The 16437-nt window shown below is 43.2% G+C and overlaps 1 protein-coding gene across 3 annotated transcripts in view; it reads left to right on the top strand.

Moving 5' to 3' along the window:
- The window catches only part of LOC123762677 (uncharacterized), a 39639-nt gene extending 26067 nt beyond the window's left edge, over nucleotides 1-13572 (top strand). For 2 of the 3 annotated variants that reach the window (XM_045749341.2, XM_045749340.2), the window contains exon 6: nucleotides 993-2386. In XM_045749341.2, coding sequence (XP_045605297.2) covers nucleotides 993-2348 — 1356 coding nt within the window. In that variant the 3' untranslated portion in view covers nucleotides 2349-2386. Of the gene's footprint in view, nucleotides 1-992; nucleotides 2387-4349 lie in introns of those variants that run through there. The other variant, XM_045749343.2, reaches the window with a different exon arrangement.
- The last annotated feature ends 2865 nt before the right edge of the window (nucleotides 13573-16437 follow it).

Below are 16437 nucleotides of genomic sequence, written 5' to 3'. Positions count from 1 at the left end.
CTCAATTATTTTCCAGACTGTTCTTTGTTTTCTGAGATTGTGGAACATCAGAGAGGCAGTTGAGTGTTGGTTTGCTGTGCATCAGGTATGACAAGCATTTACTTCAGTATGGGTCTCTTGCCTCTGGTCTTTCCCTGTCCATATGGGGACATGGTTCAGCTAGGGTTCTTAACCCTTAAGATGTGATTATTGTCATGCATTGATCCCCAGGGTAATGTGGTAATCTTCATATTGTATTGTTTAATGTTAGGGTATTTATGCTCTGTCCTAGTGCAGTCATATGTCTCCAGATTTCTAGACAGACTCAGGTTCTCTCTTCCTTCATCTTTGCAACATTGTGTCTGAATTAAGGTCCATATCTCTTAGCTGTTTCACAGTGTGGTCAAGTTGAGCTAGCCTATCCTTGTGGTCATAACCTTCAGGAGTTCGTTTCTTTCGAGGTCTTAACTATGCAGTTGAAGCTTCACCTTCATTAAGATCCACCTCCTCACTCGATTAACTCCACCATACTCGCCTAGACATTCCAATATTGTATGTGGAGCAACACCTAAATTCTTAGTGAGTATTCATATTCAGTGCTTTTTTATATTAAGAAACCTGCATTGTTATTTATTTTAGGAATATAATAAATAAATTGCAGAATTGAGAGAGGACATCACTGTATCTTGATCACTACTATGTAACGTGTCGGCTTTATGTCCTGAGGTGTCCTAACTTTAGGATTGTGCCTGTGCTTTATCATGATTGTATCCACTAGAACATTCATTGTTTTTCCTTAGGAAGCATCCAAACAGCTTGTTTAAATTGTAACTTTAATTATCCATTCAAATCCAAATTTTTTTGTAGTTGCTGAATTGTACTGTGATATGAACTAAAATATTAATTACCATTTTGAGATACAGAACTGCTAAAGCTTAAAATAATTAAATTTTCTTTTAATATTTTGTTTTACATGTAATATAAAATCTAATTGTCTGATGAAATATTTTCAGATTCGTTCCAAAGATTCAAAAAGGCTCAATATGAGCTCTCATCATCATCATCATCATCATGAACTACAGCAACAACAGCAGCAGCATCACCAGCATCAACTCCATCAAAATCCACATCATTCACAGCATGGATCACAGGAAACACTTGCTCAGCTTGCAACAGGAGCAACCAGCATTGATCAAAATTCAGGAATCATTCATAATAATGAACAGATCCTTTATACATGTCCTAGTTTAGGAAATACATCATCACATATAGGTAACCATGCATCTCAAGGCACTCAGGTGTTGATGCCTACGCATGTTCCTTCTTCCAGTGCTGAGTACCAGTCATTACCTCAGAGACCACATACACAAATCTCACAAGGAACATCTACACCTGTGTATGTTTGGGCATATACTGTGGTACAGCCACAACAAGGATCATCACAGCATCAACCTCAGCAGTTGTCTCTTGTTCATGACCAGCCAGTACAACAAGCAGTAACCCAACACGCACAGCAACAGTTGTCATTGGTCCACCAGCAGACATCTCAGCAAGAGACATCTCCTCAGCATCAGCAGTTGTCGTTAGTCCACCAGCAGTCATCTCGGCAAGAGGCATCCCCACAGCATCAGCAGTTGTCATCATTGATCCACCAGCAGCCATCACAGCAAGAGGCATCCCCACAGCATCAGCAGTTGTCATTGGTCCACCAGCAACCATCTCAGCAAGAGGCATCCCCACAGCATCAGCAGTTATCATTGGTCCACCAGCAATCATCTCAGCAAGAGGCATCCCCACAGCATCAGCAGTTGTCATTGATCCACCAGCAATCATCTCAGCAAGAGGCATCCCCACAGCATCAGCAGTTGTCATTGGTCCACCAGCAGTCATCTCAGCAAGAGGCATCTCCACAGCATCAGCAGTTGTCATTGGTCCACCAGCAGTCATCTCAGCAAGAGGCATCCCCACAGCTTCGCCAGTTGTCATTGGTTCACCAGCAATCATCTCAGCAAGAGGCATCCCCACAGCATCAGCAGTTGTCATTGATCCACCAGCAGCCATCACAGCAAGAGGCATCCCCACAGCATCAACAGTTGTCATTGGTCCACCAGCAGTCATCTCAGCAAGAGGCATCTCCACAGCATCAGCAGTTGTCATTGGTCCACCAGCAATCATCTCAGCATGAAGCATCCCCACAGCAACAGCAGTTGTCTGTTGCTCATCAGCAGTCATCTCAGCCAGGTACACCCCAGCCACATCAGCAGTTGACCAATGCTCACCAACAATCAGGACAACAATCAACAGCTCAACAGCTTGTGGGGGAAATTCTCCAGCATATAATCTCATATAATAATAAAGTACATAATTGATTTAAATAAAAAGTAGATTAAATAAAGATTAAAACATTGCCGACGTTATTTTACATTAGAATAACGCACTTCAGGTATCAAATGATGGTTTTCTGCTGTGGTTATGATTGGACCAAAGTTTTGTTAGATAAATAAGATATATCTAGATGATATTCAGTTTGTGACTTTTTACCCAGCTGGAATCAGCTGATCGCAGCCGGGAAAACTTTATCTAGAAACAGATATATAATTTGATCTACTGAATTAAATCAATTTCCAATCGATATTACCTAGTAAATTAAACAAGGTTAGACTGGGTTTAAATCGGTTTATTTATACAGTACTGTATATAGTTTATTCTCGTGGAAGCCGGTCGGCTGATGCAATAACGGCATCGATATTAGTGAATATTTGGTTGTTCTAAGCAACTGGTAAGTAGTGTTAGTAAATTTGATTTCTTAGCACAATAATCGTCTGATCTTACAGTACTAGAATTGATCTTATCGTACTAGGGGTTTGTATTTGGGTGTCGGAAATTTCCGACACAGCTTTCTGTTATCAATCAGCAGAGTCCTCAGCAGCTGTCACCACAACAGGGGTTTCTGCTCCTTCTGGTAGTCGTTTTTTTCAGTTGCAGCGTTCTTCTTTTCTGGCGAAGAATGAGACGGCTGTTTTCTAGAGGGGGTCCTTGGGTCATTGATGTTTGGTTGGTCAGGCCAGGTGTGCATCATGTCTTGTGTCCGGTTGCGGCTCTTCACTCTTACCTGCGTGCTTCGTCTTCTGCGGCCGGGGATGCGCTTGGGTTGATCCGGTTCCCTCGTTCCCTGTTCCAGGGTTCGGGTCTCTCAGGTTGTCCGCAAGGTAGTTCAGGTTAGCCAGCCTGTGGTCTATCCTCATGCCCATGATGTTAGAAATTTTGCTGCGATGGCTGCCATGTTTGGCAACATGTCTTGGGCTGATATTCGGGTATGCAAATTTTGGAGGTCAAACAGGGTCCTGGTCGCCCGATATTTGGTTAACGTTCCTGGGTGTTCTTGTGTTGCTTTTGGGTTGCAGGTTGCAGCCTGTTGTCTCGACTTTGAGTTGAGGGGTGTGTGGCGGGCGTCTCCCGATTACATCCCTCTTTTCCTTATCTTTGGTTATGTAGCTCCAGAGGGTCGAAGGAGCTCCCTATAGAAAACCAGTGTTAAATGTAATGAAAGACCATTTTCTGGGTGAGCCCCGGAGGCTCTCTGGCACCCCTCCCTCCCTCCCTCCCTCCCTCTGGTCGGCGGTTTTCGCATTTTTTTATGCTTAGCGTCCGAACTGGTGTTGCTAGGTAGGCAGCACGGGGGAAGAGGGGTCCGGGGCTCCCTCCTCCCGCTCCCAGGGAGGGAAGGGCTGCATGGACAAGCGGCGCAATGGTGTGTGATGTTAGTTTATTTGCTGGTTTCCTTCGGAATTGAGGGAGTTCTGCCTCTGTTTGGTTTTCGGTTGCAATTTTCTTACCATGTGGGGTCTGCTTTGTTATGCCTACCTTTCTGGGTGCCTAACCGCATTCGATGGCAGCTGAGGAAACTCCCTAACCACCGGGCGGTTTTCCAGGGCCATTGCTCCCTGTGCCTCTCTGAGGGGACCAGGTTTTGGCTCATGGTCCCCAGATAGACCGAACTCCATTAACTAAAGCCCTGGTCTTATGTATCTCATATTAGCTTGATAGCTCTAGGGACCCTCCGGGGCTCACCCAGAAAATAGCGTTTCATTACATTCAATGCTGGTTTTTTTAATTTGAAGAGATTATAAAAAAAGTTGAACACTGTTTCAACTTCCTGAGGAATTTCTTAATACAGTACAAATAGTTCTTGATTCAGTAAGGAAATTGATAGTTTAAATTAGGCTCTACTAATACAAGAGCCAGTTTTTTTTCTGTCTCCCATAATATATTTTCCAGAAATAACCATTGGCAAGCAATGTAGTTTACAGTATAGCAGTTCAGTAGTTTATCTTCTATGTTTTCATTTAAAACTTTTTTTTTATTTTCAGGTCATTGGTAAGAGAGCAGCAAGACGAAACATTGCATAGTCACTCTGCATTATATAAGCATTATAAAAACTCTGGAAGTACAGTACAATTATGTAATGTTGACATTTGTTTACACTATATTTCAAATTTCATTTAAAAAAGTTACCCTCTCTCTCACTCACTCACTCATTCTCACTCACTCACATTCTCACTTACTCACATTCTCATTCACTCATATTCTCTCTCACTCACATTCTCACTAACTCATATTCTCACTCCCGCACTCACTCAATTAAATTAAATCATTATTTAAGCTGGTCCCAACAACTTTGACTGGTCGGTGCAACGATGGCCTCGCTTCTTGCAGTTTGGTGTTCGATCTCCAATTGTCCAAGTGTTTAGGTCCCATCCCTTCATTCATTCCTAACCCAGATCCTTGTATTCATATCCCTCCCAAGTGCTATGTAGTTGTACTGGCTTAGTGCTTTCTCTTGATAATTACCTTATTATTTAAGCTCTGCACATCATCCTGGGACCTGATAATGTGTGTGTGTGTGTGTGTAGCCAGAATGCACTTCTTGGCCTACTATGCAAGGCCCAATTTGCCTAATAGGCAAAGTGATTTTTTTTTATTTTCGATAAATTTCTTCCAATTAGTTTACAGTACGCTGTATTTTAATTATTATTATTATATTATATTAGGAACATAAATTATTGATGTAGTTGTGTTAGTTTAGGTTAGGTTTAGATAGGTTTGGTTAGGTTAGGTAGGGTTGGTCGGGTTTGGTCATATATCAATGTTAGTTTTAACTCAAATTTAACCCTTAACATGCTAGGGGTATAATATCCTTTCTTCCCCACAGGCGCATGTAATTTTGAAAAAAAAAATAATATTTTTTCTTCCTAACCTGTTAATTTGTGTTCACTGATCATGGGAAAAATAATAAAAAAAATGGTAAGTGGCATATATTGCCCGCTATAGGGCTGGGAAGTCTGGCAAAAAATAGGCGCTGACTCAGCGTGCGTCCCAGGCGGTCTATTGCTCGCCAACTGTCAGGCCGGAGTTGCCACAAAGAGATAATTACCTAATTATTTCAATGTCTCTGATTGATTTTTCATAGTTTTTTGCTGTAATATTATTCAATAGTGTGTAGTTTGATATATTTATATAATAAAATGAGTGAATCATTGCTGTACTCAAAAATATGGTGTGCATATTGTTGATTCAATTATGTTCATCAATCAGTGAACAAATACTTTGTCGGTTATTACACTATAAGCACAGGTCATATATAAGTATCTGCATGTTTTGTTCACTATAACGAACCACTAAGTAGCTATTATGAGTCAAAAAGTAACGAGGAGTGACCGCCATGTACCAGCCAGCCACTCCCACCCTCCCTCAAGTCATCTGACTCACCCATATTCTCCTCCCACAATACTGTTTTTGCTATAATACACTATATACAGACGTTATATATAAGTATCTACATGTTTTGTTTACCATAACTGTACATCTAAGCTTGTATGGTGAATAAAGGCACAAAGATGTAGGACCTCACACAGTCAGCTGATGGCTGCCACCCTCAAGGCCAGACACACTAATATTTCTCCTCCAACAATACTGTGTGGTGTTATTACGCTATATACACACAATATATATAAATATCTACCTGTTTTATTCACCATACTTGTACAAATAAACTGGTATAGTGCCCAAAGACCATCGTGGTAACCAGTAAACAACACCGTCGTCTGCACGGTGTCGTCGTGCAGACGACGGCACCACCCTCAACAAAATGGCGGCTCCCAACCTTCTCTTGCTGTTTATACCCTCTATACACACGTTATATATAAGTACAGTATCTACATTTGTGTTCACCATAGCGAACCACTAAGCTGGTATGATGAGTGCAGTCAATAAAAGGTGGCCACACACAGTCAGAAGACATCGCCACCACCCTCCCTCCCACAGCATTACTCCTCCCTCCATGGCACACAGTGCTAAATATCACCACAATCCTGCTATTATCAGAACCCTGGTCAGTTTTATCACAGTCAGGGATCTTCTGTAATAATATCATCGCTACATAATAGCATGATCAAGTATATTTTGGCATTTTTAGGCGATGCTGTGGTCACAAGCTGAACAGCAGTGCTGTTAGCTCATGCTGCGTGCGTCAGGCTTGGTTGTTCACTCAATACTGAGGCCAATAACACCCGGGAGTTTGGCCCACGAATTTTTTTAAAAATAGCGTCTGTTTACAAGAGCCCTGATGAAGGTGTGGTGAACCCCGTGTATCCGCGGGCCGTTTAAATCTTGCGTAGTACTCCCAACACGTCATATGACGTGATGCGCAGTTGACTGGAACAACGTCCAACACGTCATATGATGTGATGCGCAGTTTAAGGGTTAAACAAATTAACTTATACATAATGAAATAGCCAGATATATCATTTCATAAGAAAACAAAATAGAAAAATATATAAATTCAGGAAAATTTGGCTTATTAGGCAAATATGGCCATGCATAATAGGCCGAGTACGATGTTCTGGCTACTAGGTACAACATATATATATATATATATATATATATATATATATATATATATATATATAATATACACACATATACACACAGTATATATATATATATCTATCTTCCCCCATCCCCCTCTGAACACTGGGGAGCTTAACAATTCTGGTAAAGCATTGAAGACAGTGCTTCTCCAGACAGCCAACTTATTCCCACCGTTGTGCTTCCATTGTGTACTGTTACTAGCTAAGCTACCTAGCTAGTAACAATACTTTGCTAGTATTAGCTAATACTTTAGATTAGACATATTTTACAAAATGAAACTGTATTTATTATAAATCGAGAGTCAACTTAGCCTTTAGTATAATTAATAAATTATTTTTTTTATCATGTTGTTGCTTTCCAATATTAAAGTTGGTTAGAATTTTGTATTTAAATATTTGTGCAAGCCTGAAAATTTGTGTTATGATACAACAAATACTTTGTACAGGTCTCCTACATGGATAAGACAATCCTGAAGCCAAGTAGGGTTGACTGAATGTTTCTCTTGGTTGTCTGTCTGGGTTAATTTAATGTACAATATGGGATTCAGCCTAGTTTAGATCATGAGCAGTTTTGGATCACCTGGCAATAATCATACAGTATTTTAAAAATGGAAGGAAGGTCAAAATTCCTAGTCACATAAATTTTGTATAAAAGTCAGTGTTTATAAGACGTGTTATAAACATTTGATGAAGATAGGTAAAAGGTCTTTGGTGAATCTCATGCTCATATAAACAGGTTACCGCATCATCTGAACAGGTACTCGCACGAGGTGGTGTTTGGACTGGCTCAGGATTTGTTCACATCACACAGTGATTTGAATGACTTAATTTGGGATAAGTGGATTTACTAGGTACAGTATCATGTTACAAATTTTGACTGAGTAAACTCTGGGATTGAAAGTTGTCATCCTGAGCTTTGCAAACTAACTGCTTTAAGAATGCTGCTGATTTTTCATTTTATACGTTTCCAACAAAGACTTACTATACTATTGCGTATACATATACAATTTGTTAACATTGTTTCATGAGTTTTTTGGGGGGAGCCCCTTCGGCTCCCCGGAGCTATCCAGGCTAATATGTATATCATTAGACTTTGGCATTAGTCATTCTGTGTCTGCCATCGACCTGCCCAGGCACCCAGAAAGGTAAGCGTCGCAAAACAAACCCCTATTCTGATTAAAACAATTAAAATAGACAAATGAGTGGACAGAACTCCCTAAATGAAAACGAGCAAACGAGCATAACATCACACGAGCCGCACCGCATGTCTACGCAGCTCCCCCCTCCCCGGGAGGGGGAAGGGAGAGCCCCAGACCCACCGAGCCTGCGATCCACCCTTCAGCTCTCTGCTGATGTGATTGTGGCATGGTCGTGTGGCTCCAGATTCTCTCCGTGTTGTGCTGTGCCTTGTGTCCAGTACTACTTTTACGGGGGTGTGCAAGCTGGGAGTAATATTCACAGGTACTCGGGCTGCATGTGCTTAGGGTTCCCTTCCCTGAGTGCCCTGTAAGTACCGCCCTTGGGGCTTGGGGTCTACCTCTGTTAGTCTTTTGCTGCTCGGTGATTGACTGCCCGGAGTGTGTTGGATCCTCCCTTGTTTACCTTGGGGTAAGTGATTGTTTTTGCACTGCTATGGGTGCGGGGTACTGCACAGCTAGTTTTCACCTATTACAGCGGCTGGCTCTGTTCCTCCTGGGTACGTTGTTCTCTTGCAGGGCTTTTCTTTTTCTTTTTGTTTCCTGCCTAGTGGGGGGGAAGGGCTGCCTTGTGTTCCTTGCCCCCTGTTATATTAGAATCTTGACCTCTGGTGTTTGGTGGTATCCCCTGCTTGACTGCCATGAGTGGACACGTTCTGGGGGTTCAGTTTTAGAAGTTTGTTTGGTAGACTTGGGCGCCGGTTAGCAGTACCCTGCCTGGGCTTACCCTTAGCGATACCAGTCTAGGGGCCCCTGAGATACCCCGTGGGGGTGCACGGGTTCCAATGGATGCAACCCCTGGGTCCCCTCTCATCTTGTGTGAGTTTAGGGTTGCTCTGTCCTCTTGTCTCAGGGCGACGCTCATTGTTTTTGCCTCTGTCATGCTGCTTGTTGGGTCGTGACACCTTCAACCCTGAGTCCTGCAAGCATTTTTGCTTGTTTGTGACTCAATTCACCCAATCAATTGATGAAATTATTCGGGTGCAGGCGACTCAGGTGTTGCATGCTAGGTATAGATTGCTGCAACGTGCTAGGTTGATTGGTTGCTTCCCCGTATGCCCACTGTCCTGCTTTGCTTATAGGTACCCCGCCTCCCTGGCGTAGGCAGAAACAAATGGGCAGAGTTCATTTCACCCTGATGCCCCTGTTTATATAGCAGTAAATAGGCACCTGGGAGTTAGACAGCTGCTACAGGCTGCTTCCTGGAGATGTGTAACAAAGAGGAGGCCTGGTCGAGGACCGGGTCACAAGGAAGCTAAGCCCCAAAATCATCTCAAGATGATTGGTCGGGTTCGGGTTCTCGTACGGGGCGTTGATCCTTTTGCGGTTCGCCCCATTAATGAGCATTGGGGGGAGGCTTGCTCTGTGCGCTCACGCCTGATCTCACGATTTGTGGGCTGTTTCCCGCAGTCTGCAATGGCGTTGGGTGGCCCCTCTCCATCAGGGAATTCGGGGCTGGTGGGGCAGGCCTCTTCTCCTGCGCTCTGTCGGGTCATCGTGGAGTGGGTGCACTTGAGCATGGTCGAAATGATGATGTCTCAAGTGGGTTTCCTGCCTGTTTCCAGTACCGAAACGGGACTGTGCGGACTTGCGGTTCATTCTGGACTTGCCCTGTCTGAACCTTTGAGTTTCTTGCTCCTCCTTTTGGATGACCACTCTGTCCCAGGTCCGGCTTCTGTTGGAGCCGGGCTCTTGGATGGTGTGCCTGGACCTCAAGGACGCGTATTGGCATATCCCGATTCATCCGGGGTTCAGGGACTGGCTCGGGTTTGTTGTGGGGTGTCTCGGTTACCTCTTTCGTTGTCTCCCACTCGGGTTGAACCTAACTCCTTGTGAGTTCACTCACTTCACCCTGGTCATGGTGGCCCATCTGTGTCTTTTAGGTGTTCAGATGTTGGTCTACCTCGACGACTGGTTGGTCTGGGCTCCCAGTTGGTCCTCGTGTCTGCTTGCCAGCAATTTGGTTCTTTCCCAGCTTGCTGGGCTCGGGTTCCTGGTGAACTAGTGGAAGTTCCATCTGGTCCCCTTTCAGGTTCGGACTTGGCTGGGTCTTGTGTGAGACTCTCGGACCACTTCCTTGTCTCTCCCTCTGGAGTCTCTCCCTCTGGAGTCTCTCCTTCCGCTGTGGTCCCGCATATGTTTTTTTTTTTTTGGGGGGGGGGGAGCTCCTGGGACACGTGGTGGTTACTCGAAGGTCTGTGTGGGAGCCTGAACTTTGCAATGATGGTCTACCCGCCGGGTCGGGTTTGGCTTTGTCAGCTGTTCTGGTTCCTTTGGGGACGTCCCTTCCGCCTCTCTCGTAATCACTGGGTTCGACCCACGAGGGCCTCTGTATCGGCTGCTGTGTTGCCGGCTTTCTCTTTTGGCTTTTCGGGGTTCAGTGCCTTGGCGCCTACCCGAACCCCCACTCGATGTGTTCACGGATGCATCGTCTCTCGGCTGGGGCTTTGTGACCAGTGCTCACCAGGCTGGCCAGGAGCAGTGGGGTCCATCCTTCTGTTGGGTCCACAGCACGGTGTGGGAGTTTGCAGCGGTGTGGTTTTGCTTCGGAGGGTTCAGGTTGCCCGCGGATCGACGATCCGGCTCCATTCAGACTGCTCCCCGGTGGTTCATTGCCTGAATCGAAGGGGTTCGATGAGGTCCTTGGCTCTTTGGGGCTGGTCGCTTCGGGTTACTCATCTGCTGAGTTCTCGGGGTTTGGCTCTCCTGGCCGTTCACGTCCGGGCGTTATCCAACTTCCTGGTGGACAGCTTACCCCGATTCATTCCCCTGTCCATGGAATGGATGGTCGACGCCGACTTATTCAGTTGGCTCTGCCAGATGTTCGGGTGCCCTGAGGTGGACCTCTTCACGTCCGCTTGGTCGAGTTGTCTTCTGGTATATGTGGCGCCCTTCCCCGACTGCGAGGCCGTCGGAGTCTGTGCATTTCGGCAGGACTGGTCCAGGTGGGGGGTTCCTGTACCTCTTTTCCCCCGTTCAGCTGTTGCTCCAGGTCCTGGCTCGCTTGGAGACTTACCAGGGAAGAGTAGTCCTCTTTGCCCCATGGTGGCCGGCCTAGTCTTGGTTTCAGGCGCTGCTTGCTCGGTGTCCGAACCCGGAGGTTTTCCCGCGGCTCCGCCTTTTTCAGCAGATCGGTCCAGTCCGTTACGAGACTGGTTCGATCTTATCGAGTCTTCATGTATGGTCTTTTTGACTCGAGTCTATCGCCATCTGTATGATGATCAGGTGGCTTCTTTGATGGTGTCCCACCTGTGGGCATCGTCTCGGCGGCAGTATGAAGTTTCCTGGCGGTTCTAACGGTTCTTTTTGTCTCTTCGTCGCTGTACTTCGCTTTTGGCTCAGGTTGTTTTGTCCTTTCTCTCGTGGCAGTTTCAGAACCGTCATCTTATGCCGAATACTGTCGCCTTGTATCGTGCGGTGTTGGCGGAACCGCTGCAGCTTGCTTTTGGTATTGATGTTACTTCTGCACCGTTTCGCAAGCTGTCTCGGGTGTTGTTTCACCTCCGGCCTGCTCATGCGCCGCCTGAGCCGTCCTAGTCTTTGGACAGAATGCTCTGTTATTTGTTTTCTCCTCAGTTTGTTGTGGCCCCTTCGGTTCAGGATTGTTTTTCTAAGGCTCTTTTCTTGTTGGTATTGCCCTTTGAGAGTTGGGTTGAGGAGCTTCATGCTCTCCTCCAGCGCAAGGGTTTCTGCTCTTTTGGTTGAGGTGATTGGTTCGTCCGTTTGTAGCCATCTCCTTCTTTTCTGGCGAAGAATGAGACGGCTGCTATCCGGAGGAGTCCTTGGGTTGTTGATGCTTGGTTGGTCAGGCCGGGGTTGCATCGTGTGTTGTGTCCAGTTGCGGCTCTCCGCCGTTATTTACGCGCCACGGTCTCTGTGACAGGGGATGTATTTTGGGTTGATTCGGTTTCCCTTCTTCCCTGTTCTAGGGCTTGGGTCTCTCAGGTCGTCTGCAGGGTTATTCGGTCTAGCCAGCCTGCAGTCAATCCCCATGCCCATGATGTTCGTAAGTTTGCTGCGTAGGGTGCTGTCTTTGGTAACATGTCCTGGGCTGACATTCGGGCACGGGATTTTTGGTGGTTGAACAGGGTCCTGGCTGCATGCAACCTTGTAAATGTTCCTGGGCCTAATCGGGCCTGTGTCACTTTCGGTTGGCGGTTGCAGTCTGTTGTTTCAACTTCGAGTTGAGGGGCAAGCACCGACCTCCTCCCGGGAAAGTCTGTCTAGTTTTTGTCTTTGGTGATGTAGCTCCGGGGAGCCGAAAGGGCTTCCCCCAGAAAACCAGTGTTGAATGTAGTGAAATGCCATTTTCTGGGTGAGACCCGGGGGACTCCCCAGCAACCCCCCCCCCTCCCCCCTGGCCAGTAGTTTTTCGCTTGTTTTGACATTCAGGCTCGAACTGAAGGGTGGATTACCGGCGCGGTGGGTCTGGGGCTTCCTCTTCCCCCTCCCGGGCAGGGGGGAGCTGTGCAGACATGCGGCGTGGCTCACGTGACGTCATGCTCGTTTTCATTTGGGGAGTTCTGTTTACTCGTTTGTCTATTTTAGTTGTTTTAACCAGAATAGGGGGTCTGTTTTGAGGCACTTACCTTTCTGGGTGCCTGGCCCGGTCAATGGCAGACATAGAATACTCCAAATCTCATATGCATTTCTATAGGCCATTGCTCCTCATACCTTTCTGAGGGGGCCAGGTTCTGACTTGTGGTCCCTGGTAGGCCTAGAACGCCATTCACACTGACTGATGCCAAAGTCTAATGATATACATATCAGCCTTGATAGCTCCGGGGAGCCTCCGGGTTTCACCCAAAAAATGGCATTTCATTACATTCAACTGGGTTTTTTTTTGTAAGAATTAATGCTTGGAAATTTCAGCAACAGAAGTGTCATAGCCATATGGAAGATTTTTAACATTTCTTTCTACGCATATTACGTGCATTTAATACAACCAAGAAAATTGCAGTCTCTTGAATCTTCAGGAATTAGAAATATAAGCTAGACTATTTTATGCTTTTTTCATTTTAATGCTAGTATTACAGCCATACCGTTTTATGTTTTCAAAGTATATTGTTATGTTTAGTTCTTATTGTACTTACGAAATAAGCTTCACCATACAGCTTAGCGGGAATATGAAATAACCTCTTTTTTTTATGCAAGATGTTTTTAATTATTAGCACAAATGTAAAAGAATAAGTACAAAGCTAAGAATGTTTTAAAATTATTACATACAACATATTCTGCACAATAAAAGTGGTTTAGTAGGTTCAACATGCTTTACACAATAAAATGTTTAATATGTTCAATGAGCTTTACACAATGAAAGTTTAGTACATTAAATGTTTTCCACAAAAGGAAAGTTTAGTGGGTTCAATGTGCTTTAAACAGTTAAAATTTTGTATGTTCAATGTGCTCTGTACAATAAAATTTTGGTACATTCAACATGCTCCACACAATAAAGGGTATATTTGATATATGTGTGTATATTTTATGTAACCTCATTTTACATGATATTTCACATGTTTGTAGTACAATATAGAGTACTGTACAGTCAAAGTAAATGTTAACAGCAAATATTGTTTACAGCAAATATATTTATGATATGATCGACCTTCAAAATTTGAGACAATGAAAAAGCAACTATGAAAAGAAGGTGCCAAGCTGGGAAAACCTAGTACCGAAGACAATAAAGAAGATTAAGCAATTACAACAATATGAAATAACATCAACATAGAGCAGACATTGTTTGATTCCCTTAAAAGTTAAGAGAATTTTGCCATTTACGGCATCGGCGGGTAGGTGGTTTCACGGATTAATAACCCTGTGGGTGAAAAAGCATCTCCAGTTCTTAGTCCTACATTGTGACTTGTTGACGTTGAAACTCTTTCTCCTTGTTTGTGTTACATCTGACCCTTTGAAGAAATTTTCTGGATCAACATCCTCCAAATTTATAAGCATTTTAAAAATTACAATGAGATCTGCCCTGTCATGCTATATACATATACAGTATACATATACTGTACACTTATTTTAAATCTATCTTGTTTAGTCTTGTGTCATTTGTTTCTGCTTTAGTTAATCTTGTTCCTGGTTTAAATCTGTACTTGTTGCTTCCATGGGAAAATTCTAAAATAATTTTCTTGTGTGTTGCTGGATCTTTACCTTCCGTACTTGAGAATTTTGTACTGACTAACCTTCTATTTTTGAGTACCTAAATATATTTATCTGAGAACCATGAGTTGTCAAACATGAGCTTTATGTTGTTTTTGTTGAGGGATGTTGAATAATGTGGTGCAACCCGTCCTCTAAACAAAGGCCAAAAGCGTGTTAATCCAATCAACAAAGCCCTGTTTATGAATTGAAACAAATAAAAAAAAACTACATACGGCTCACAACGGATAAGGTATGTACTTTTCTTGAGTAGTGCTTTGCTCACGTTCTGTGCTCGAATTGTACCTATTTAAATGTATATTTAAATGTATCATTTATGTACTGCAGATACAAATAATTGCCAGCAGAACCTATCAAACCTGGCCTAAATTTGGCCTAACTATTCAACACATTCTTATGCAGTATATAATAATATTTGAAAAATATTTATTTTGAATGAGCATATCCTGTGGACAGGTTGTTAATCCAGCCATCAATCACCCCTGTTTGTTAGTGAAAAACACCTTACGACTCACAACTGATGCAACCTATCCTTATCATTAAAACTGCAGTCATTCCCAAGACGCATTCATCAATTTTAAGGTATTATGTATTAACGTTAGTATGTTTTCATTTATATAAATATTAACGTTCTATGTATAATTAGAAATAGGTCAGGTTAGATTTGGTGTTTGGGTTCTGTTGGTGATTATTTGTATTTGAAGTACGTGGGTGAAATATAGTGTTTACGGCTGAGTATTTACAACATTGAAACAGTTTTTATTCATAAACAGGGTTTGGCAGCTGAATTAACGATTATTTGATCTTTGTTTATGAGGCCGGGCTGTGTTTAGCAAAATGTGACTTAAGCACAGCTGGAAAAAAGCGAAGCAGTGTTCAAGGGAAGTTTGAATGGAATTAGTTGTAAAATATATATAATATTTTCCATTACGACACAAACCAGAGGCACACATAAACAGGATGACATCAGCAACATACTGGACACTAGAAAATATAAGAACATTGTTTAGAAACCTGACTCAGGACTCTTTCAAGGTAATCTATACTACATTTGTTAGACCGATAATGGAATACACATCACCAGCATAAAATCGGCACCGTCTGAAGTTTAAGACACAATTTAAAAAGTACAAAGGTTTGCAACAAGTTTGGTGCTAGAGATAAGAGGGTTAAGCTACGAAGACAGACTAATGGAACTAAATCTCACACCTAGAGGATAGAAAAGGGGATATAATTACAACATACAAGATACTGAGGCGAATAGATAAGATGGACAAGGATAGCTTCTGCAGATTGAGAGAAAGCAGGATAACGACACAGGTGGAAATTGGAAACGCAAATGAGCCGAAGGGACGTAAAGAAGTACTGTATAGTACACGTACCATGTACAGATAGTTAAAGAAGTGGCATGCTATAAAAAAAGCAAACTACCAGAAATTTTAGCCAAATATCCCCATTTTGCTAACTGTAGGTAGTAACTGAGTGATTGTAACCTATCCACCGCTGCCCACTGGATGGGGGGCGTTGTGCAGGACAAACATATCAATTGTGACACTAACTCTCCACATATGTTAGTTGCTTAATTTAGAAACTGTACTCGTAGGTCGATCTCGAACCCATTGATGATGTTACGACTTATATTGAATTTTGTAACTAGCTCATCAAGATTGTAACTTGCTTAGCTAAATGAATTGTGGGGTTCAGTCCCTGAGCCCATTATGTGCCTCTGTAACCCTTTCCACTACGCCCACAAGATGGGTATGGGGTGCATAATAAATGAACTAAACTAACTATAAAAAAAGTTGTGGAAGTCGCCTCCATCCACAATTTTAAGACCAGAGTTAACAAAGAAGTTGAAAGTCAGAGTAGTTAAGCTGAAACGCAGCAGATACAAATCTTGATAGGCAGGGCATAGAGCTAGACCTCATTACAAGAATGCAAGAACTCTTGTATGTATAATTAAATAAATAAATAAATAAATAAAAATTACTCCGTTGACACTAATATATAAGTACTGATAGGTTAGTACTTGATCAACGTGCATTTGGCTATTGTTTGCTAGAACGGTATAAGCACTTACTGTTGTATAGTAACATAAAAACCTAAACAAAGATTTTATTATTTTTATTTTATTAATTTTTTTTACATGTAAAACACATGCCATCTTG

This window comes from Procambarus clarkii, chromosome 27 (assembly GCF_040958095.1).
Source record: "Procambarus clarkii isolate CNS0578487 chromosome 27, FALCON_Pclarkii_2.0, whole genome shotgun sequence".
Taxonomy (NCBI): Eukaryota; Metazoa; Arthropoda; class Malacostraca; order Decapoda; family Cambaridae; genus Procambarus; species Procambarus clarkii.
This window is presented reverse-complemented; position numbering and strand designations above follow the sequence as displayed.